This window comes from Zootoca vivipara, chromosome 3, assembly GCF_963506605.1.
Source record: "Zootoca vivipara chromosome 3, rZooViv1.1, whole genome shotgun sequence".
Taxonomy (NCBI): Eukaryota; Metazoa; Chordata; class Lepidosauria; order Squamata; family Lacertidae; genus Zootoca; species Zootoca vivipara.
This window is the reverse complement of record NC_083278.1, coordinates 57,185,899-57,209,857: the sequence shown is the minus strand read 5'-3', so window position 1 is coordinate 57,209,857 and position 23,959 is coordinate 57,185,899. Positions and strand designations below refer to the sequence as shown.

General features: G+C 41.9%; 1 protein-coding gene across 1 annotated transcript in view; it reads left to right on the top strand.

The window, feature by feature from the left end:
• Positions 1-5,408: 5,408 nt before the first annotated feature.
• MOXD1 (monooxygenase DBH like 1) overlaps positions 5,409-23,959 on the top strand; it is a 34,267-nt gene continuing 15,716 nt past the window's right edge. Inside the window, exons 1-4 of the mRNA XM_035108974.2 lie at positions 5,409-5,740; positions 12,704-12,850; positions 13,873-14,040; positions 14,174-14,257. Of these exons, the coding sequence (XP_034964865.2) occupies positions 5,486-5,740; positions 12,704-12,850; positions 13,873-14,040; positions 14,174-14,257 (654 nt within the window). The 5' untranslated portion in view covers positions 5,409-5,485. The remainder of the gene's footprint in view (positions 5,741-12,703; positions 12,851-13,872; positions 14,041-14,173; positions 14,258-23,959) is intronic.

Here is a 23,959-nt window from a genome sequence, read left to right as displayed (position 1 = left end):
TGCATCACCTGATGTGATAGGGACATCATGTGATACTGTGCTTTGAAGCCCCAGTTGTCAGCACTTCAAATCACAGTACAGAGATATCTGTGGGCAGAATTCCTGCATTGTAGGGGGTTGGACTAGATGACCCTTGGAGTCTCTGCGAACTCTACAATTCTATGATTCTTGCACTATCCATGCTCTAGCTGTTGTCCAGTCTGCTTCTTTGTTTGGAGCTACCTAGAATACCAAAAGGCAACATCAGCTCCACAATGATGAAAAGGTGCCCATGAGAAATCATGTTGATAGCCCAATGAATTTTAACATTTCATAGTGAAAGTAGGGTGAAAAGGTAGCCTGTTCACTGGCAAATCCCCAAAGCATTCAGGTTTCCATATTCTCACATTTTACATTTGTATAACAATACGTTGACCATTACAAGCATCCATAATATCTCAAGAATCTCAATGTACTGTTGCCCTAGTAGATCCCAACAGCAGTTATTATGATAGAAATTAAGATAAAAATGGGTAATTTACAGAAGATACTTGGTGGCTCTTGAAATCTACCAGTGAACTGCATAAATGAATGAGTCACATTTTCAACATTTACCCCAGCTCCAATGAAAATATTGCCATCTACCCTAAGGTGATGGCTCTTTGTTGGCTCTTTGTTGGGGCAAATTGCTTTTTTGGTTTGTTTTGGGAAAGTACAAACTAGCTATGGTGAATGTTGTTCTTTAATACTAAATGATGGAAATGAGGATAGAACTTGGTAATTTACTTGCAACGCTCAGTTGACCTTGAGATTTTCTGTAAATGTCAGAGTTTTCTGACATTTCCCACTGGCCTCCTAAAAGCTTATTGATAAAGGTCAGCACTAAACAAGTTCTATTCACCATCATATTTACATTGCCTTCATTAAGACAGTTATTAAATCTGTAATTCTGTCACTCAAGCTTAAATTTATCAAACAAAACTGATCATCTTCTCCTACTCCTAAATTTCACCCAACAAGCACTCAGAGCTATAATGAAAGCCAGAAGGTAAGAAATGTAATTAATTTGGTGACTAGAACTCAAGTGGCGCTGTGGGTTAAACCGCAGAGTCTAGGGCTTGCTGATCAGAAGGTCGGTGGTTCGAATCCCTGCAACAGGGTGAGCTCCCGATGCTCGGTCCCAGCTCCTGCCCACCTAGCAGTTCAAAAGCACAACAAAGTGCAAGTAGATAAATAGGGACCGCTCCGGCGGGAAGGTAAACGGCGTTTCCGTGCGCTGCTCTGGTTCGCCAGAAGCAGCTTTGTCATGCTGGCCACATGACCCGGAAGCTGTCTGCGGACAAAACGCCGGCTCCCTTGGCCTATAGAGCGAGATGAGCGCCGCAACCCCAGAGTCGGACACGACTGGACCTGATGGTCAGGGGCCCCTTTACCTTTAGAACTCAAGGCCCAGCTTTGGATGCTAAGTGGATGACACTTAGCAAGAGACTCACTCCCAGTTATATTTCCCTCCATCTAAGCAAGAGGGATAATAACGATAAGCTATTTTCAGACGATCAGTGTGAGCTAAATGAACGCATCTGGCAGCAAGGAGCAGGGCTGTACTGGCAGGTCTCACACCCCACTCTATGTGTATTCATCAGTCTGTGAAAACAGACGCAAGGCATGTGGAAACTTAAAAGCACAGGCTCTGTATTTGCAACCCGGACCTACAAAACGCCTTGAAAGAGTACCCTAGATTGATTATCTGAAAAACATATAATCTTGGAGAAATCAGAACAACAGTTATAGGAACTGTGATTACTGAGAATTTATGCACTCAGTAGATCCTTCTATAATCCAGGCTTCGTTTTAAAACCCTCGGATATCCATTCAGTATATCCTCTTACAGCCCCAAGTCAGTTTAACCTTGTAACTCAGTGTAAAGTGCACTCCCAAAGTTATGTACTGCTGATACCAGCAGCAATCCAATTTGGACTTTTTTTTGTAGTTTACTCCTCTTCACTAGCTTGAAATGGCCCTTCTCCACTTTTATCCAAAGGTCTTTTACCTCTTCTCTGGATATAGTCCTGTATGGCTTGCTAAACTTCCAAACAAATTAGCACACAGGCCACTGATGGATATATGAGTTTTAAACTAGGGACATAAGTGTGTGAAAAAGCCTGATAGCTTGGAGGCAATGCTCTTTGAAGGCTCAGGGGACATTCAAGCTTTGGAGACATTTTCAGAATATCTGCCCCATTGAACCATCAGCCATGGAGGAAGGTGTTTGAGATGAAGATGTGAGCGTCTAAAGCAGGAACTATTTCAGCTGGAAATTTCTACATGGCACAGCTTTAAAGGAAGGTTTCAAAAGGTGAGCTTAAAAGACTAAGTGGAAACATGTGATCTCATCCCTTAATTTAGCAGTGTGGTGTAAGAAGCTCTGTTTGTGTACCACACACTTGGCACGAACCCCCACCTACCCCCAGCCACTTGTAAAAGCTGGCCTCTTCCCTTCGTTATAGTACTTTGTTTAATAACAGTTTCCATCTCCTTAATTCTATGATGACATCATTTTATCTACAAACTAAAGTGTGAAAAGTGTACATTGTGGTTGAAATAAATGGCAATTCTCCCCTTTACTTTCATACAGGGTGGCGTCCTTTTGCTACCCGCTTTCTTGTGGATTAGATCCCATTCTCTACATGCTGTCCTAAAGTCTACATATACAAACAGAAAGAAAATATATAAATGTGCTTCAGAATAGAACATAATTCCAGAAGACATTGGCTATCTACACATTAGCAGCTTAAAATGCAATGACGTCATTCTCCTTTCTGCACCATTGCATTTTTAAATTGCTGTTTACACTAGACAGACATTGGAGACGTATTCGCCCAATGTTCTTTACCTGATTGGTTTTCCCATGCCTTCGACCCCACTAAACTTCTATTCAATGGAGCAGTCATCTGAGCATGCACAAAGGTTTTCTGAAATGTTCACACCTCAGCTCAACTCCCACACCTCAGCTTAGCCTAACAGGCATCCCCAAATTGAGGCCCTCCAGATATTTTGGCCTACAACTCCCATGATCTCTAGCTAACAGGACCAGTGGTCGGGGAAGATGGGAATTGTAGTCCAAAACGTCTGGAGGGCCGAAGTTTGGGGATGCCTTGCTTAGGCTCTCAAGTCAGACAGAATCTTATTTGAGGGCAATCACATCAAACCTCTGTATTTCTCGAGAAAATTCAGGATACATATGGATTGTGGCCAGCGCCATGTGTACAGTGGTACCTCGGGTTACAAACGCTTCTGATTACAAATGCTTCTGGTTACAGACTCCGCTAACCTCAAAGTAGTACCTCAGGTTAAGAACTTTACCTCAGGATGAGAACAGAAATCGCAGGGCGGCAGCAGGAGGCCCCTTTAGCTAAAGTGGTACCTCAGGTTAAGAACATTTTCAGGTTAAGAACGGACCTCCAGAACGAATTAAGTTCTTAACCCGAGGTACCACAGTACTCTGTTTCAAACACCAGCAGTGGGAGCGCACTGGAGCTGGAGTAAATGGCAATGTACACACAGCCATTGTGTATGTACCATTGCAGAGATCAGCCAAAGTGTGAGCTTTATGGAAAGTCTGGCATTCCTCTGCTTTCTCTGAATGATGTGTGGTTTGTTGTTTGTTTATTGATATTTTTTAAAAAGTGACCGTAATATATCAAGCCTTTCAGAATGCTTTCCATTTACCATAAGTAGTCCTCTTTGCTGTGTGTGGAAACTTCGTTTCATACAGACATCAGCTTCTTCCACATTTGAGTTTGCACTAAAATGCTGTAAATTGTATCTGGATGAATATCCCACCTGTTCACAGTTGTTAACAATTAGAATCCCAAATTAGTGCATAACCATGCACAGAAAAGGTGATTAAAAAGGTGATTAAAAAGCTACCCTTCCCCATCCTTACTCCAAATATGATTAGGTGGTTATATAACAACAACAACAATTTATTTGTACCCCACCCATCTGACTGGGTTGCCCAAGTCACTCTGGTTATTAACGGTTATTAATCAGCAATTAAGCTGGTTATGTTTTTGATGTGCTTTTTTATTTAAAACTTTTGGAATGTAGTTTTTACTATGTGATTGTTGATAGGGTCAAATAATTAATGTCCCAATCCCACTGACTACATGATACACTAAGTCTTGTCCAGGCTGCAGCTTGGATTATTTTTCTCATATCACTTTTCTTCCACCACAGAACCCAAGGCAACAAGCATATGGTTCCTAAACCCAGGTCTGTTTCGCTTCAGCAAGGGTCTCATTTCCCTTCATTCCATACCTATGTTTGGGTCCGATGCTGTGGTGCCAAGCTGCCTGAATGGCACTGGGGGGGGATGGGGCAACCGACTGAAAAAGATGTCAATCACTGCAGGGGTTTTGTTTTAAGGACACCCTTTCAGACCACCAGTCACATGGCCTGCTGAGAAAGGTTCGACCTGGATAGCTCAGTTGGTTACAGCGTGGTGCTGAAAATGCTAAGGTTGCAGGTTCAATCCCCATATGGGATAGCTGCATATTCCTGCATTGCAGGGGGGATTGGTCCTAGATCAGGGTTTCCCAAACTTGGGTCCCCAGCTGTTTTTTGGACTATAATTCCCATCATCTCTGACTGCTGGTCCTGCTAGCTAGGGATGTTGGGAGTTGCAGTCCAAAAACAGCTGGAGACCCAAGTTTGGGAAACCCTGCTCTAGTCTCGGTGATCCTCAGGGAGGGTTCCTTCCAGGTCTACAATTCTATGATTCAGTTCAGGGCAGCGGGGCCAAAGTGCAGTGCTGCCAAAGCAGCACATCTGACACCTGAAAGGGGCCACCTGTGGAAACCACTTAGAGGTCGCACAGCAGCACCACCTCTGGTGGAGCAAACGCACTGCAACACAACATGTTGAGACTGCCACCTGGAGTAGAGGGGTGCAGAACCAGGCTGTGTCCTGGCGCCGCCCTGCTGAGGCTTACAGGTGTTGGATGAGCTGCCTGTTATCTACCTGGTACCTGATAAATCCTCCGTCTGGCAGGGCGCGCGTCGCTCCCCTCCTTCCCTCCCGCGTCCACGAGGCACGTGCCGCCTCTCTCACCGGCTCCGTCTCTCAGCAGCCGGATTCTGAAGAGGAGCACGTGTCAAAGGCTTCTCCTGTTGAACTTCTGCCTGTCCGAGAAGCTCCTCGTTGTCCAGCTCTGCCCCTTCGCTCTTTCCCCTCAGGACCTTCGCTTCCCCGCCTCAGGGCTCCTCACCCAGGTCGCGCTCTCCTCCTCCCTCTCCCGCGCTTTCCTCAGCCCTCGAGGCCCGCTGACTTCGCGGGGGCGGGGTGACGCCGGGCCCCCGCCCCGTCCAATGAGCAGGCGCGGCGCCTGGCGGAGGCGCCAGGAGGCTGCCTCGGCCAGCTCAGTCCCCGGCGCTGCTGCTGCCCCACAGCTTAGCGGACGGTCCGCTGAGGTGCGCGCCTGGCGCGGGTTCAGCGGGCGACGAGGATGCGCCGCTGGCCGCTGCTGCTGCTCCTCTTGTGGGGGCTGCCCGCCGTGCCCGGGCGCCACTACCCGCACAGCGCCGTGCTGGACGGGGCGTCCCGCTACCGGCTCTCGTGGGCTGCGCAGGGGAGCTCCATCGCCTTCCGCCTGGAGGTGCGCGCGGCGGGCTACGTGGGCTTCGGCTTCTCGCCGACGGGAGGCATGGCTTCGGCGGACATCGTGCTGGGCGGATTGGACGCGGGGAAGCCCTACCTGCAGGTGAGGCGGACGGGCGCCTTGGACAGAGCGCTGGGGGGGGGGGCAGAGTACGATCTGATCAGGGAAGGGGGTCTGGCTCACATGTGCATTGGGGGACAGGGAAGGAGGAGAAGGGCTGGCTCCCCCTTCCAGGAACAGGGATCCAAACTCCTTAGGGCTCAGTGGGATGGGCAGTCGTGCACTCTGTGCATGCTCAGAGCAGGAGGGTCCATTGTAAAGCTGCTGGTGCAGTGAAGGGCAACGGGACAGCCACCAAATCGCGACCGACCGTTTGGGACAAGGGAGGGTGGATGTAAGGGGCAAAATGGGATCTCATGCGTGCTTCTTCTCCTGAATAGTCATTTAGTATGCCATCACTACTATTATCATTTTCGATTTATATACCGTCCTTCATCAAAAGATCTCGGGCGGTTCACAAAGGGATAGGTTTGGAAAAACTTCCTAAGGGATAGGTTTGGAAAAACCTCCTTACGGGTTTTCAGTGAACTTGCTGGGTTGTAAAAAGAATTAATATGAGGAAACATTAAAACATGTATTGGAGTTATTCTGGCATGTGTGAGGTGCGTGTTTTTATGGGGAGGGTGTGTGCCAGCAATCCTATGCGAGACAGAGAGTAATAGAAGACTTAAAAGGGTTTAATTTTTTTTTGACCTATTCTGAATAGCCTTATCTCCCAGGTTAGAAGCCTAGTGCTGAAGCTGGTTCTGAATTTGACAGGTTTGAGGGTTGATCCCTGGGCAAGACTTGGATCCATCTAAGACCCTTCTAGGGTGAGCAGATGAGTGACCAGATGGGTAGCGTGCTCATCGGAGGAAAAGGCAATGATATACAAACAAGGAATTTTCTGCCTCTCAGCTGTCTGCTTCTCAACTGGCATTGACAGAGCACTCATAGTATGTAAATCTGTGTTCAGTTGAGTTTAAAGGTGAGCGTGCTTAGGATTGCAGCCCTAAGTTTTAGCATTGTTAATGATGACACAAGCCCCAATGTTCACATGACTGTGTTCACACTTCATGTGCACAGATTCGGGAATTAATATTGTTAGTAATAGAATGTTGAATATTTGTAGGGATGGGCGAATCTGGAGATTTTCATTTCTCTTCAGTTTCTCATTTTTCCACTCTCTTCGGTTCATCAGATTTCTACATCAGTTTGCAGTTACATAAAAGAACAAACCTTGACTACCAGGACTTCTGCAAAGGGAGGTTTTGTGTCACACATCTTTTGGAATTCTTTTAGTGTGCCCACAAATATTCAGTTGGGGGAGATCTGGTTGACATTATACCGTATGTACTTAGACTTCCAAAATGCTTTTGATGAAGTTCCTCGCAAAAGGCTCATGAGTAAATTTAGCAACCAGCCACATGATAAAAGATCATAGGAACACAGGAAGCCACTTTATATCATCTAGCATTTACAGATTAGCGACAATATAAAGGTTCGATTTTTTCCCCTTTAGTTATACTTATTTACTTATGTTTATATAAGTAAGCATAAGTAAACATGGTGCACACAATATGGTGCTTTACATGGCTTTATATAAATAAAAGAAGTCCCCTGCTCCCACGAAACTTGCAGTTCATATGCTCCATTAGATAAAACTGCTTTGCTTTCATCAAAGAAGATATAAATCAACATCTAGCTTGATAGATCTGTGTAATATCACAATGGAAGGTTTGAACAGTGGAATTGAAGTGTTTTTACATAGTATTTACAAGAAAAACACACATATATACACAAACAAGCCAGAGATTCCCCCCCCCCCCGGAATTAATTTTTTTTAAAAAAAATACCCCGCCAGGAATTGATTTCCCACATCCCCACCCAAAAAAGAAAATATTTGCCAAGTACTAGAGATCAGGAAAACTTTTAAATAAAAAACATAAATAATTGTCTTTCTGTGTGCCTCTTGATGTTACCTGGGGCTTTTGCTTCAGTATCTGGTATGATGAAACAGAACTTGAAAGATGCTTCTACTAACTCCTTGTAAATAGATCAATCAGGTTGAAGGGTGCAATTATGTTATGGAGACAAAAAAGAACTTTACAAAGGGTCCACACATTCTTTCAAAAACTGTGGTTGAGTAGAGAGGGAGCCTGGAATGATGCATTAGTGGCTGAGCATTCCAGGAGTTCAGAGATTAGAGTGGGAACCCAGCGCTAACTATTTGGAAAGTGCAAGACTTGTGTCTAAATAAGAGTGGTCTCTCAAGCATGCTTAATAGCTGTTCTATGAGGGGTGGGAAAAGAGTGAGAGTTGAGCTAAGGTGGGGGAGAGAAAGAGAGAGCGCTCACCACAGACACATTTGTAGGCCAATGGTAGCAAAGTAGCTGCAGACGGGTGGAGCTATTATTATGAATACATTTAAGCATGGAAAAAGCACATGTACCTCAGTGCAGTGAAGCAAAGATACTTGATGGAGCAAAGATTGGTGCTGCCTCAGAGAAATTGCTCAGTCTGTCTGTGCTTGTAGTTATATTGCCACTGCAATATTGCCGAAGTGAGTTTCTCGGCAGATTACTTGCCATGAGAGTGCTCAAGGCAGCTCTAATTTTTGCATCTAGCTTTTTAAAAGACCCTCTCTTTTTTGCTCATGAATTGACACAGCTTGCATTTTTTTGCCTCCACTGTGGTCTCCACCCCTATCTGGAATTGTGCGTCCCCACCGCCCCAGCCTGTAGTAGCTGTGAGATCCATTTTTGCAAAGGGTAATCCTTCTTTATGAATGCTTGTTTTGTGCAAGTTCTACAGAACGTTGCATTGCAAACCCTTCTGTTGAATTTGTGCACAAAAATAGCCCTTACTTGAGGCATAAATCCTTTTGTGAATAGCTCTTCATTAATACTTGAAAGTGCTGCTTTCATTATAACCCTTGCTTGTTAGCTGACACCCATAATGAAGAAATATTTTTAATCAAATATAATCAATTTGAGATGTTACTGAGGAACAATCAGAATAGATTTTGAAAAGTGAGAAAATGGTGAACAGAACCATATTCTTCTTTTAAATGCACACATGCCAACATAAACAAAGAAATACTTAGAAAACAAATAGAAAAGCAGTAAGGGGAGATATGTCAGTGTGCCACACACTTTATATGTCAGCTGGTGTTTGGCTGGAGGCATTTCAGTACGAAGCCTTCCTTTATTGACTTAACTATGGGGTAAGTTTGTAATCATGTAGTGTAAGAGCATTCACACTTGAGAAACCAGAACAAGCATAGTAGTTGGCATCTTGCTCCATATTTACTGGCCTTCCACACAACAGACCTGCTTCTTTTCAACCTGTGTTCAAATCTGCATTAATTCAACAACTATTTTGAAGAAGTGTGAGTACAGATAGAGGTTTTCCACATGGCTGAAACAAATTGTGAAGAGAGGAGACAATTTCAGAAGTTTTATTCTTTTACCATGAAGTGCAGAAACAAGTGTTATTTTTAAGACAAAATCCCTCACAGACACTCCCCCCTCTTCTCAGCCTTTTCACAGATATACAAAATACCTATAGCCCTGGTTGGGACCCTCTACTCTAATTAATCAAGCCCTGCTGGGGAAACCCATCGAGGGGCAGGGTGTGGTCTCTGTTGTGTTAGGCTGTGAACCTGCATAATCCACCAAAGCCAGCTTACGGTAAATGATAATGAAGGACTTGTCAGCCTGCCAATTCTAAATGGTTCCCCACCTAAAGATGCCTGAAGCAATTCTTTTTTGGTTCTTTATTACATTTGAATCCTTCCAGTGAATCTCAGACTGACATTTTAGCCTCACAACATAACCATGTGGGTTAAGCTGAGAGCTTACCGGTAACTTGTGCCAAGTTGTGAATGTGGACCTGGTGCACTAGTCACTGTACTAGTCTGACTTGAGTGATACAGAATGAAAACTCTCATCCATAATTTGCATTCATGTGGAACAAAATTAACATCTCAGAAGCATAAAGGCCCATATGCCCTGGTAGAATTGCATAATCAGGCTATCAAATAATCTTGTGTTCCTGTGTGTTGGAGTGCCCTAGTGTAGTTGAACATTTTATTCTCACTTCCTTTACTAATGGAAGGAGGCAACATATACAGTATTATAGTTGGAGGGTATCTTCTCCATAAAAACACCTGTTCAAGGATAGAATGACAGCTGTGATTCCTCCCCCCTCCAAGGTTCCTTGTGCAGCTCTGCTTACATTCTTCAAGGATAAAACAGGGCTTATTTACATATTTTTACTACATCCATAAGAAAGTACTCTCATTGCCATTTTGTATAGCACTAATCAGAAACCATATCAACTGCAAATCCCTTCTGAGAGAGCAAGAACAGGGTCAACAGCATGTGAGGAGCAATTCATCATCAATGCCTTCATCTGTAGGAAATTATATACCTCATCTTTTATGATCCGTAAAATCAACTTACCATGTGTTGCTTCAATTTCTAAATTACATCCAGTGCATGAAAGACATCTAATTGTTTGACTACACCCACAAGCCAATAATTGCTTACGGTAGTTTTATTCTTTTTTTAAAAAAAGTATAAAAAGTGCTGATTTTAGGCAGTATCGTTACTTCAAAACATGCTAAACTTTGTCATTATATAGTCTACATCCAGAATGAACAGCACATCACATGTGGTCAGCGGGGATATAAAGCTCTCTTTACATAATATTTTGAGCTGACATGGTTCTTGCCATTGACAGGCTCCCACTGGTAGCATCTGCTACTTCAGAATAAGGAAGATGTCTCTATTCATGCTCATAGTGGTACAAGCTCAGTGGCAAACACAAGTCCCAGAAGTCAGGATTCCAAGGTGCATGAGCAAGGCAAGAGGTCCATAAGCAAATGGAAGCTATGAAGATGTCCCAACAATTGACATTCCCCTCCTGCCAAGTTTTCAAAGATAAGGCGGGGCAAACTCTGTCACAAGACTGTCTTGTCCTGTGTGTCTGCCACATGTACACATGTCTGCTCTGTCTGGGGTGTGTGTGTGCGTCTGATCTTACCTACAAAGGTGGTGCCTGGTTCACAATAGGGGTGGTGGAGAGAACTGGCAAATCTACTTTCCCCTCTCTGGCATCTAGAGCCAAAAGGGGAGGACCTCCCTCCCCCATCCCGGGGTGCCAACCTTCCAGCCCCTCCCCCATCCATCTTCATATCCTTCCTGGGGTTCAAGCCACATCTTGACGGAGCCAAGGAGCCATTATCATAGTTCTTCACATATATCTTTGCCAATGTGGTTAGGGCAGACTACGGTTACCGGTATTTACAGTGCTGGGTGTTGCCACTGTGATGCACAGCTACACAATCAGCTTCCACATCATAGGAAGAGAATAACTCCTTACTCAAAGCTGCTATGATGATCATGATAATAGCGTAATTCATGGTAACATGTAAACTCAGAATATTTTGCCTCATAGCAGGTAGGGGAGGCAGGTGAGTGAAGTGACTGAATGTCAGTATGTTTGTTGATCTGTGTTTAGTTTCTGTTTATTTATTTCGTCTGTTGTCCGCCCCACCCCACCCCTTGAGTTAAGTACTTTTCTGTTACATGTAACTCTAATAAAATTCTTTTTAAAAGAGAAAGAAAGAAAGAACTAACTGCTGGAAAAATGCATCAGAAAGCATAGTAGCTACAGCTAACTCAATACCTATTATTATTTTGGAGTGTGGGCCTGGCAAACTCACTCTGAGCAAAACAGGAAACAAATGCACAAATGCCCCTGCAAGCTAAGAAGAGAAAATTAGACGGCATTGCTGTCCTGGTCTCTAAATCTATAGAAGGTCTTTGTGAATTAGCATCAGAGAGTTTTCAGTCAGTCACAGGACTTATGGTGACCTAGAGAGGAGTCAGAAAGCCAGCTGCACATTATGACAAAGAATTCAGAGGTGAAGAGGTTAATGACACTATAAGGCAGCTTATGCATTATATCATATGTCTGCTAACATTGAGAACTTGGATAATATTTTCTCAGAAAAACATTAAAATATTGCTGTGGTTTGGAACATACAAAGTGTACAACAATATCATATTCCTATTTAATATTTCTCTCTCTCTCTCTCTCTCTCTCTCTCTCTCTCTCTCTCTCTCTCTCTCTCTCTCTCTCTCTCTCTCTCTTTCTCTCTCTCTCACACACACACACAGAGAGAGAAACTTGGTTATGAATAACTTCCTGCCATATGATTAAGCATGTGGACTGGGAAGTAGGTTCCAAGGAAATAGATGGAACTAACAACATAGGTTTAGGATTGGGGTATTAGATTGTTTATTAATGCAGACACTTTATTCCTAGATTTTAAAACATGAAACAGAAGAGAGCTTTGAAATAGATACACTTTAACAACAAACTTTTAAAAGTTAGTTCATACATTCTACGAAAGCAATGCAAAACCAGAATGGACACACTTCTAACCCACAAGTGCAGTGCAAAGAAGTACCATCTGTTCAATTTGTTTCACATGGATCTTTTAATGTAACCATTTTGATTACAACGTATTTTATGTTTTCGTGGTGACAATGTTGGGAAATTTGCTTTGTTTTCTTTTTCTGCTCTTGCATTCCCTCTTTTGTAAGATGCTCAGATGAAAATATACGCATACAGATATAAAATAAATTCTGGTGGCTAAATTCTGATGTTTTCCTGCTTGCTAATATAAAATACTTGCTTGTTGTTGTTGTTTAGTCGTTTAGTCGTGTCCGACTCTTCGTGACCCCATGGACCAGGCACTCCTGTCTTGCACTGCCTCCCGCAGTTTGGTCAAACTCATGTTCGTAGCTTCGAGAACACTGTCCAACCATCTTGTCCTCTGTCGTCCCCTTCTCCTAGTGCCCTCAAAATACTTGCTTAGAAAATTACAACTTATCCTTTTACACTTCTTTCCCAGAAAATTCAAAAGGTTGTTGAGTTCAGATTATTTAAAGCAAAGCAAAAAAAAAAAAAAAAGTAACAGCAGGATAATGTTCTGGTTTGTTTCTTCAACAGGATTATTTTACAAATGCAGACAGAACATTGAAAAAGGACTCTCAGCAGGACTACCATCTGGAATATGCCATGGAAAATAGTACCCATACGATACTAGCTTTCAGCCGGCAACTTCACACGTGTGACCCCAATGACAAGAGTATAACAGTAAGTAGCTGACGATCAATCTAACTCAGCGAGAGGGAAGTAAGACTTAAATCATGAATGAAGAGATAAAACAGTCTGTCCCCCAAAAAATCAAGCCATTTGTGGACTTCACATTCTTGGATCAATTAACCATTATGCTAACTATGCTAGGGTTGACATATTTCAAAACATGAAAATCCGGACAGAAAAGTTGTTGAGCTTTTCCCCCCCTCACTGAAAAGTTCTATGCTTAATAGAAGTTAGTTTAATTACGGATACTGGTGGCGGCACCTGAATAATTAACTCATCACAATACAGTGGTACCTTGGGTTATAAACACTTTGGGTTACAGATTCCGGTAACCTGGAAGTAGTACCTCGGGTTAAGAACTTTACCTCAGGATGAGAACAGAAATCGCACGGCGGCAGCATGGCAGCAGCAGCAGGAGGCCCCATTAGCTAAAGTGATACCTCAGGTTAAGAACGGTTTCAGGTTAAGGACGGACCTTCTGAACGGTTTAAGTATGGAACCAGAGGTACCACTGTATCTCAATTCCACAAGGAGGCATGGCCTGAAGTGACCGCTCCCCACATTAAATAGGGGGGCAACTTTTGCGTGGTCATGCACAGCCCCCTGGATCACAGGGCGACTCCCTGGTAGTTCGGAACTGGCCACTACCTCCCCAGGCTGGATACCTGGGGTCTCCACCTACCCCAGCCAATCATCCAATCCTACCTGGGGAGGCGTTGTCAGGAGACTGGCCAGGTAAGGGGAAGGAATGTTGAGCTCACACAATAGAATTTGAATCTTACCTGTGAAGCAGCAGTCAGGATAGGTGAAACGAATGTTCTTGGATTTTTAAGATTTAAAATATTTATAGACTGCTTTTTTGATCATATATAGGCTGTATAAAAAGCAGACAAAACTATTTTAAAAAGCAAATTTAAACAAAACAAAATGAAGTGCAGAGTGATAGAACTACAAAAAGAGTAAAATGCAGCTACCGTATCAATCCCTTACTAAAGTTTTTTTTCCCTTTCTAGGAAAGCACAGTGAGGGTGATATGGGCATACCATGACAAAGACTTTAGAGAAGGAGTTCAAAATTACCATGGTTCAAATCGAGGGACAAAGAGTCTTCGTTTATTGAACCCAGAGAAGACTGCTATTATCGCTCCCTCATTGCCGTATTTTGACTTGACAAACCAAGGCGTAAGTTTCTTTGGGTTTTGCTTTTATTAAGTATCAGGGTAAGATGGGTGGAACTGTTAGCTACCTGTACAGGGAGCAGAAATCAGATACTTTTATATTATATTTGCCTTTCCTTTTCCTTTTATTAAGACAGGTGCCTATACCAGACAAAGATACAACATATTGGTGCCAAATGTTTAAGATACCTACGCTACATGAAAAGCATCATGTGATACAGGTATGCCATCAAGATACATATTTGTGTGCATTTACAAGATAGCACTTTTTGCTATGGCTTTCTTTTCTGTACACACATTTTAAAAACAGTGAAGATCCTTGAAATATAGGATCATATTTTCAGCATCTAAAAATCTGAACTGCTGCATTAACTTTAGTTCTGTTTTATGTCCTGCCATGGTTATGTTGATTAACCATAGAGAAGTTTGAGAAAAAGGGGGCTTTGGTTGGTCATCCGTGTGTGTGTGTGTGTGTGGAAAATTAATATCAACCCCTAAATCAGGCACCCCCAAACTTTGGCCCTCCAGATGTTTTGGACTACAACCCCCATCATCCCTGACCACTGGTCCTGTTAGCTAGGGATCATGGGAGTTGTAGGCTAAAACATCTGGAGGGCCGCAGTTTGGGGATTCCTGCCCTAAATGGTTTCTCCTAATATCAACCCCTAAATGGTTTTCCCTAATTTGGATAGAAACATGGTTATTTGAAAGTTCCCTTGAAAGAGGAAATCCATTTCCTCAAAGTCTCTGAATCACATTGTGCAAAGATGGCTTTATGTAACTCCCCAATTTTTTGTTGAGACGTGGTGGGTTTATCAAAGAAGTTGTAAGATTACAGAAAGACTTCCTTCTTATTCTGAACTTCTTAATCTGCTACTTTTATCTTGGAAGTAAATGCATATCCAGCTAAATATGTTACATAAATCAAAAAAGTTCATATGAGTTACGAAATTGTACAAATCTTGAAACCCAAGGTATATGCAATTTTCTTAAGGGAGCAAATAACACTTATTTATGCCTGCAAACATGTCTTGTGGCTAGATGTGCACTTGCATCATGCTTTAGTTTGCTTAAGTTGCAGGACTCCACAGATGCCAGAGGCACAATTCCATGCATATGATGTTTGCCTATATATAGTACTAATGTCCTGAGTGTTCTAAAATAAAATAAAAAACCCAGCCTATGCATTATGTATACCACTCAAGGCTTTCTTAAATACTAGCTCCCATGTAATGAAAATTAAGTCCCTCACTGAAACTACTAAATAGCCACTATCGAAAATATTGTGTGTGCCTCTCTTATTGTTTTCTTGGGTATCTGTTTTATTTAAATTAATATATGAAGATTACAAATCGTATACTTTTTATAGATATTGAAGACAGGAGTATCCTCTGTTAGACAGAAATCTAAGGGGGGAAAACTATTGTTTTGCCCTTCATATGCCAACTGAAGATGGTATAAGGGGGTCTTATATGGCTGGCACAAATAGCTTTTGTGATGGAGGAAGATTTTTATTTCTCCATTCTTAGATACAGACTTCATTTTGATCCTGGTACCTAGATAATAAACAGATACCAGGCGTATATGTTAACAAGGACACACATTTTTAATATGTAAGCACAAATTATTCACATGATGAAAGTATTAAGACACAGCTGAATGAGTTGAAAACTTGTTTCTCCTGTATATTTCAACACCAATTCAGTCTCAGGTTAGAGGGTGGGGGGAAGGATGGGTGGAGCTAGCCCACCTCCCAATCTGCCATGCTGCTGGTGGGGGAACTCTGGCACCAGCACGTGAGCCCTGGCAGCAAGAAGTGGGCCCTTTCCCCAAAGGCAGGTGGATTGGAAGCTACCACTAGTGGTATCGCTGTGGGCAGAAGCCCATGGAAAAAAACCTGAAACAGGGTGTTTTGGGGATGGATTGGCACAGGGTGTTTGGGGGATGGATTGACAGGGCTGTGGATTACTGTGTTTCATCAATGCCAACTACTTCCAGCCAGAAGATCTGGTTGCTCTGTAAGATTACTGTAATTGGTAAGTAGATTCAACTTCATCCAAGTCGCAAACTTCTCCTGAACCTGGATAGGTTGAAGGGGAAGGGAGGGGAGAGAATCTGAGGTGCTGATCAGAAACACAATTCAGTTTTATGGCCAGTAACGACAACCCGCTGTCATGGCTGAAAAAGTTGACCTCCTAGGTTCAAAAAAATCACACCAGTCTTTCACCAAATTTACATCATTTAATGTAATCTGTACCCACCTGGTTTTGCCAAGTTTCTTAAATCAACAGATGTCATGAGTTGTCTTTGACTTGTGTGCTTTACCTTTTAACCATTCTAATTGCAACTTCAAAATGAGGATCAAGACATAGCAGGTTTATAATTTCCAAAGGAATCATTTCTTTATTTCAACCTTCCATTTTGCACCCCTTCTAACCCCATCGCCATTATCCTGCAGCAGGAGGCTATGCATGTAAGGACATAGATGACTATCACAAGCACATGTGATGTGATACTATTGACACATGTGATACTATTGACAACCTATTGGGCCAGTTACTTGGGCTAGTCACTGTCTCTCAGTCCAGTCTGCCCTGCAGGGCTGTTGTGAGAATAAAATGGGAAGAGGAAAAACCATGTATACTACCTTGAGCTCCTTGAAGGAAACATGGGGTATGAATGTAATAAATACAATAAATAAATCCCAGGTAGGACTGGGGGAAATCCCTGTTTGAAGCTCTGAGGAGCCACATTCATCTAGTGTTGAGAAGTGGTCTGACACGGTATATGATCGCTTTGTATGCTGGTAGGCTATCCAACAGTTCAAAGAAGCCATGTTTGTGATTGACACCAAATTATTTGGGGGTTTGTGCAAAAAGCTCCAAAAGGAACTCCCTAAACTGGTTGAAAGGCAACAGAATGGCAAAAGAGATTCAGTGTAAATTCTTTTGTTCCAAATTAACAGTAAAGCACATGAAAACAATGTGAAAATGGTTAGCAAATGTATTGATGGCTGGCAAGAGAAGCATTTTTATTTGTTGTTGTTTTTACCGTTGACCTGTTCTATTTTATTTTTAATCTGTTTTTATTTTTGTTGTAAACTGCCCCAAGAACTTCCTCATTAGGTTGCATATAAATACTTTTAAATACAGGCAGGCAGGCAGGCAGTGCAAAATTCTGTGCCTCTGACAGGGGCCAAGAAGAAGTTGCCAAAATATTTTATCTGCCCTGGAACAGGCTAGCAGATGCTACTTAAACATAATTTTTAGATTCATAGTAGAGTCTCATTAAAAAGAGACTCTCAAAAATCTTGTTACCATGGGTAACTAGGCTTTTTGACACAGGAACGTATTAGTAATGCCAAATCCCACAGCGTGCAAAACACAAAGGGGCTCCAGTTTAAGAGCATGATTGATCGGAAGCCAAGGGGGCAGCCACAGCATTTGATACTTAATGGGAGCACTGTTTCTTATCTTGAATGATAGACAGTACCTACTTATTATTCTGTGGCCTGCCCTGCATCTTGCTTGATGCAAATTGCATCACTTTTTTTCCCTGAAAAGGACCCCCCCTCAAAAAAAAAGTGATGTGAAGTTTTGCATTCCAAGCATTTGCTACCTGTTCAAAGCTCTCACAGCTCCATAAAATCAAGTTGTCTGTAAAATGTTCAGCTGAATATCACAAATCTTTCTTATTTGTTTATGGGTCCTTTGATCTGATGGATTTTCTCTTTGTTGCAAGCTTGGCTATGCCTTTTAAACTTCCAAGATTATTTATTTATTTTGACTTACAACCCACTTTATCCTCAAAGGCTCAAAGTAGCTAAGAACACTGAAGATGATCAACAGCTGAAGGTTCTAAAAAACATTTTAAAAGATTATGCTCAAGATGGGCAATAGATTCTGATTCTTTCACAATAAATTTGTTGTTGTTGTTTAGTCGTTTAGTTGTGTCCGACTCTTCGTGACCCCATGGACCATAGCATGCCAGGCACTCCTGTCTTGCACTGCCTCCCGCAGTTTGGTCAAACTCATGTTCGTAGCTTCGAGAACACTGTCCAACCATCTCGTCCTCTGTCGTCCCCTTCTCCTAGTGCCCTCAATCTTTCCCAACATCAGGGTCTTTTCCAGGGAGTCTTCTCTTCTCATGAGGTGGCCAAAGTATTGGAGCCTCAGCTTCAGGATCTGTCCTTCCAGTGAACACTCAGGGCTGATTTCCTTCAGAATGGATAGGTTTGATCTTCTTGCAGTCCATGGGACTTTCAAGAGTCTCCTCCAGCACCATAATTCAAAAGCATCAATTCTTCGGCGATCAGCCTTCTTTATGGTCCAGCTCTCACTTCCATTCATCACTACTGGGAAAACCATAGCTTTAACTATACGAACCTTTGTCGGCAAGGTGATGTCTCTGCTTTTTAAGATGCTGTCTAGGTTTGTCATTGCTTTTCTCCCGAGAAGCAGGCGTCTTTTAATTTCGTGACTGCTGTCACCATCTGCAGTGATCATGGAACCCAAAAAGGTAAAATCTCTCACTGCCTCCATTTCTTCCCCTTCTATTTGCCAGGAGGTGATGGGACCTGGAGAAGGAACTGGCAAGACACTCCAGTATCCCTGCCAAGAAATCTCAATGGACAATAAATCATAGGGTGATATCTAAGTCAGGCTAGACCCATTGAAATAAATTGATTCCAGTAACTTAAGTCCATTGACTTGAATGAGCATTGTGACCCTATGGCAGATGTGAGGTGTCTGAGAAGTGGCCCAGAACCCAGGCAGCTGATATGATGGCTTCTAGTCCAGGGGCAGGGATGTCAATCAATCAATCAATCAATCAATCAATCATTTTATTTGTATGTCACCATTCCAAAGTTAAAACCATGCTCAAGGTGGCTTACAATGTATTTTCAAGATTACTTAACTACAAGCATAGAAAAAGTAGTCATAAACAATCAACAAAGCATCAAAACGTGCACAACCAAATTGATACAAAAATAGTATTAACAACAGCAACAGAACCTCACAACAGCACCCTCCCTGACTAGGTGGGGAAAAGCCTGCCAGGTAGGGAGCAGGTCTTGCAGGTTGCAGAGCCAAGATGGTGTCTGGACTCTTCAGCAGCCTCAGCAATCCAGACCCAACATCTCCTAAGATCATTGGCAGTGTGAAGATCTGCTAGAGGGTCCTGCTGCAGGACCTCTAGAAGACCTCAGGATCTAGTGGGCAAGTCAGAACACTTAGCATATGACTTAATTACATTCCCACTTTCAGTTGACCAAATCTTCCAAATCGTTTTTGGGAGATGAGATTAATGTTGAGTATCGTTTTTTCACTTGCCCAAATTTTGGATGAATAGTTGTTAAAGTACATACGCATACACACAGCTTACAGCTGCAACTTCAAAAGAACAAAAGCAAACAAAAGAAAAAAAGATGGGAAATTATAATACGCAAAGAAAAGGGTCTGGCTTCCATGTGTACTTTCATCCATCTGAAGTTTTCTTTTTTTCTTTTTGTTTAATGAAAAAATCCTGATTTTGTTTGTTTGTTTGCATACTGTGCTTGTAATCCTTTCTAAATCTGATACCCATTCCAGCTGACATTTTAAATGCTACATTAAAAAAAATTAATCCTATTCAGTATGCCCTATTAGTATTTAGTAACACAGAATATATGGAACACTGAGACATTCACCCTGTTTCTGCCATTATTTTGTATGTATGCTTCCCAGAAAGTACAACAAAGAACTTCAAAAGCTATTATAAAGCATAGATGGAATGTTTATTTTGCTTAGACAGGAGCAGTTGTTGCCTGTGAATAGCTAGAGGCTTGTCCACACTTCTGCTTGTCCCACTGCTTTGCCCTGGGAAATCCCAATCTTTGCTGCCGAATCGGAGAAAACATTAATCAGGTTTTCTGCAGATTGACATTTGCTCCAATCCAGCACTAAAGAGTGGGTTTTCTCAGGAAAATCTCTTGTACTCATGCTTCCTAGGCATGGGACAACTGGGACAAGCCCTAGGTGAGTCATGGCAGAAGGAAGCATCCATTCTTCTTTTTTTCTAATGTGGTAATCACAAAATAATCTGGAAGTTAAAAACTGCAATTGATTTAGATTCTTACTACACATACTTAAGTCCAGCACTGATTTATTTTGAAATATATCCTATATATCCTTTGTGCCTGCCCCTTTTCAGCCCTACATATGTTGGAAGCGTGATATCAGTTGGGCCAGGGCCAAGGAGGTTTCCTCAGTGTGGCGGAGGCATCCAGTGTCTGACCTCCCTCTCTGGTTAGACCCCTTTCTCCATTCTTGTACAGGGAAATTTCATGCTTCCTGTGAGCCCTGGGAAATCCCACCAAGGACCATAGGATTGTAAGGTTAATTAGTTAAATATAACAATAGGATATATAGAGAGAGGGAGAGGGAGAGAGAGATTAAAACAGTTTTGGAATCTGTCTAATGCTGAATAACTGTTCTAACGAAATCTCTCCCTAGAAAGCTTGTCATGGAAAACAAATAACTAGACATCTGGCTGTTTTCTTGTTTCTCATTTTGCAGTTATGTAAAGGACTGTAATTTTGATGAGCTGGCCAGCCACAAAGAACATTGTTTCTCTTTACTGCCAGTAAGCAGTGTTTATTTCAACCCAAAAGGAACAATTTCTGGTAAAATGTTGCAGAAATGTGTGCCTTTGGGAAAGTCTCTGGCATGTTATTTCACAATCTCTTTGAAGATGGAAAGACAAAATAGTTGTGGCACATACGGTACATTATTTTGTTCTGAGAATTGCATTGATTTATAACAGTGCGGTGCATAGAGCCCTACTAAGACTTATGCTTTCTATTGGTTTTAAATATTGGGGGGGGGAATCAAAAGACAAATTTTAGCAATTTAATGAGGAGCACATAAACATGATGAAAATGTGCACCTGAAGCCCCACTGGCTACACACACACAAAAACATAACAAAACACAATCACACATGCCTACTTGCACACATAGATCCTTTGGGTATATTAGAAGATGGCCCCTGGTCCCCAATGAAATATATTTTGCTCTTTTCATATGGGAAGGTATATGGATACAGTACTCCTATAATTTTGCCCCCTCCCAATGCCTTAAGCATCCACCCAGATGCTCTCCCATTGATACAGATATGACTTCATCTTGTGTGGCTGCAGTATGCATAAAACAACCTAATCAGAGCTAGTATCGCACATAATTTTGAGGTCTTATAGGGAAGAATATTTTTTTAAAATGTGCTTTTCATTCTTTGACTCCTTTAAATTCATACTAATTGCATTTTGATAGTAATTGTTTGAGGGACTCAGTGCCAAGGCTCTAGCATCAGGGCATGTCAGGCAGACAAACAACATTGCCTATGATCAGAGTTATAAGTGACATTACAGTATTTCTTGCCGACTTGTTCATGGAACTTGAACTTGACAGCTGCTTTTTTTATCTTTCAATTTTTAGCAAGGTATAGAATGCCAAAAGTATTTTGCGGAAAGCAAGGGAATAAGTGTAACCTTGCAGGTAATTGCAAAGGAAAAAAAAAATATTCATTCTAAATACAAACACAAATATTTCATAATATATAAAATCAATCAACACATAAGAAAAACAGCTTAGAAAGACTGTATATTTACTCTCAAAAGGGGCACAGCCCTCCAAAACTGGCTATATTGCTTAGTCATTTAGTTTATCACCCAATATTGATATTGTGAATTATGAAAGTATGCTAATTAACTGATTACCAAATCCTTATTATTTTGCTTAGTCCGCAAAACTTGGGAAATATAATTAACAATAAAACTAACTACATATCCATGGTGTCGTTATTCCTTCCCAATCTTAAAATTGCATACATTAAGCCTGCAAATTACACAGGGGTTAGGTTCCAGGGATTGCCAGAATCTCATATAGTTAAAAATCATTGGATTCAATAGCAGGAGGGATTGCCAAAGGCATTTTTCCCAGAAGCCACCTCTTTTCCAGCCCTTAAAAAATTTGCCACATGTGTAAAGCTGAATGTGGCCAAGTTTAATGTGTGTAAGTTGTGATATTACTGTACTGTACTGTATAATTATTGGAACAGAACTGTTAGGAATGATTTTGTAAACAGAAGAACAAACTAAGGAGTTCCATCGCAATTTCTTCTAGAAGTCCTACCGTAGATTCGTTTTCATCGTGTGTTTTGTCAATTAGGGAGAACCTAAGGAGTCTGTCTGTCTTACTTTCCTTCCAACTTAAAAGACATTTTCTTGTAGTTTGCGGTTGTTATACTGTAATTTGTTACTGTTATTACCAAAGCTACTTCATATACTAACTAGGCTGTCTGGAAATCTAGTACTCACAGTGGAGTACTAGATTTATAAAAGCTTCTAAACCTCTTCCTTCTTCCAGTTATTGATTTTCTTGTCAACTCGTCTACACCACATATACTAAGGTACTGTAAGTACAAGGAATTTAGGTGGTTTCTCCCAGAAAAAAAACAAGTTAATACACCCATGTCTTAACTACTTCTGGTTAAAATGAAAACATGCTTATTAGGAAAGCAAACAGACACACCAAAGCCTTTCAGAGAGTACAGAATCCTAGCATTACTTCAGCCCTTACAGATGTCAGCAGCAAGGTGTATAATATTTGACCAGCTTGTTTTAAGGTTAAGAAAAAATGCAAGAGAATCTTCTTTATACTAGGCACTAGTAAATAAAATGCACATGCCCCTGGCTGTGCACTCATAATATAAATAACCCAAGATGTGCCTAGGAAGATGAAGAGTCAGAAAAGAGCTGACTCTTCTGTTCTTAGTGATGGGGGTAACGATGTTAGGGTTGTCAAATGGCAACTTTTGATTTGAAATATTCCTCTGGCTGGGTGGGCCTTGGGAAGTGTAGAGGGGAAAGCCCAATGGACTCTGCAAAGGCAAATAATAGAGCTAATAGCAAAATAGATTTGTTCCTGAGGCTGTGTGGGCAGAATTGTGGACTAAACCTGTATCTGAGTTTTAGCATGGTATATAAGACTCATGGAAGGAAGTAGCTGTGTAAGCAATCTCCACAGTTGCCACTATACCATCTCCTACTTTTACTTTGTTAGCTAAGGAAAGCATGGCATTGCACCTGAGGACACTGGGGTGGAAAGGGAAGAATTTGTTTGGCTGCTATGAGAACAGGATGCTGGACTAGATAGGCCATTGGCCTGATCCAGCAAGCTCTTATTATGTTCTTACCCAGTGCCGGATTTACATATAAACTAAACAAGCTAAATTTTAGGGCCCCACTCTCTTGCCCCCCCCCCAGTAAATTTAAAGGGGGGGGAAAACTGGATGTACATTTCCAAAATGTAAGATAAAAAACAAATAAAATGAAACCTACATACAGCAACAGTGGTAAATGGCTTTAGATACATATTAGGTCCTTAACTTACCATACAGCATATATTCAACACAAAAAAACAGCGACAATTTGTTGTTGACAAAGGACAGCTGGACATATAAAGGGCCCCATTACCTTCAGTAGCTTAGGGCTTTAGCAAACCTAAATCTGGCCCTGTTCTTACCTATCTCTAGCTCTATCTAGCTCTTTCACTCCTCAATACACAGAGTTTTCCTGTCCTTGGAATAGGTAAAAATGCCTCTCTTGTGATATTCAAGTCTTCCCTATAGACACATCCACAAGTGTGTACACTCAAACCACTTGTCATTGCCACATTTAATTGCTGCTGATATTTTTCTGGCCCAGGGCTCATTATGCCTCTTTCTTTCCATGGGAGAAGTACAGTAACAGCGATTGGTCTTTGACACATTGTTATTCTGCAGCAGGTGTTGACATGTATTGGAAGTTCTCAAGTGCTCAACATGGCAGTGGGTCTATGTGGAAAGAGCATCAGTGAAATACTCTTGACACCACACCTGTGGAGT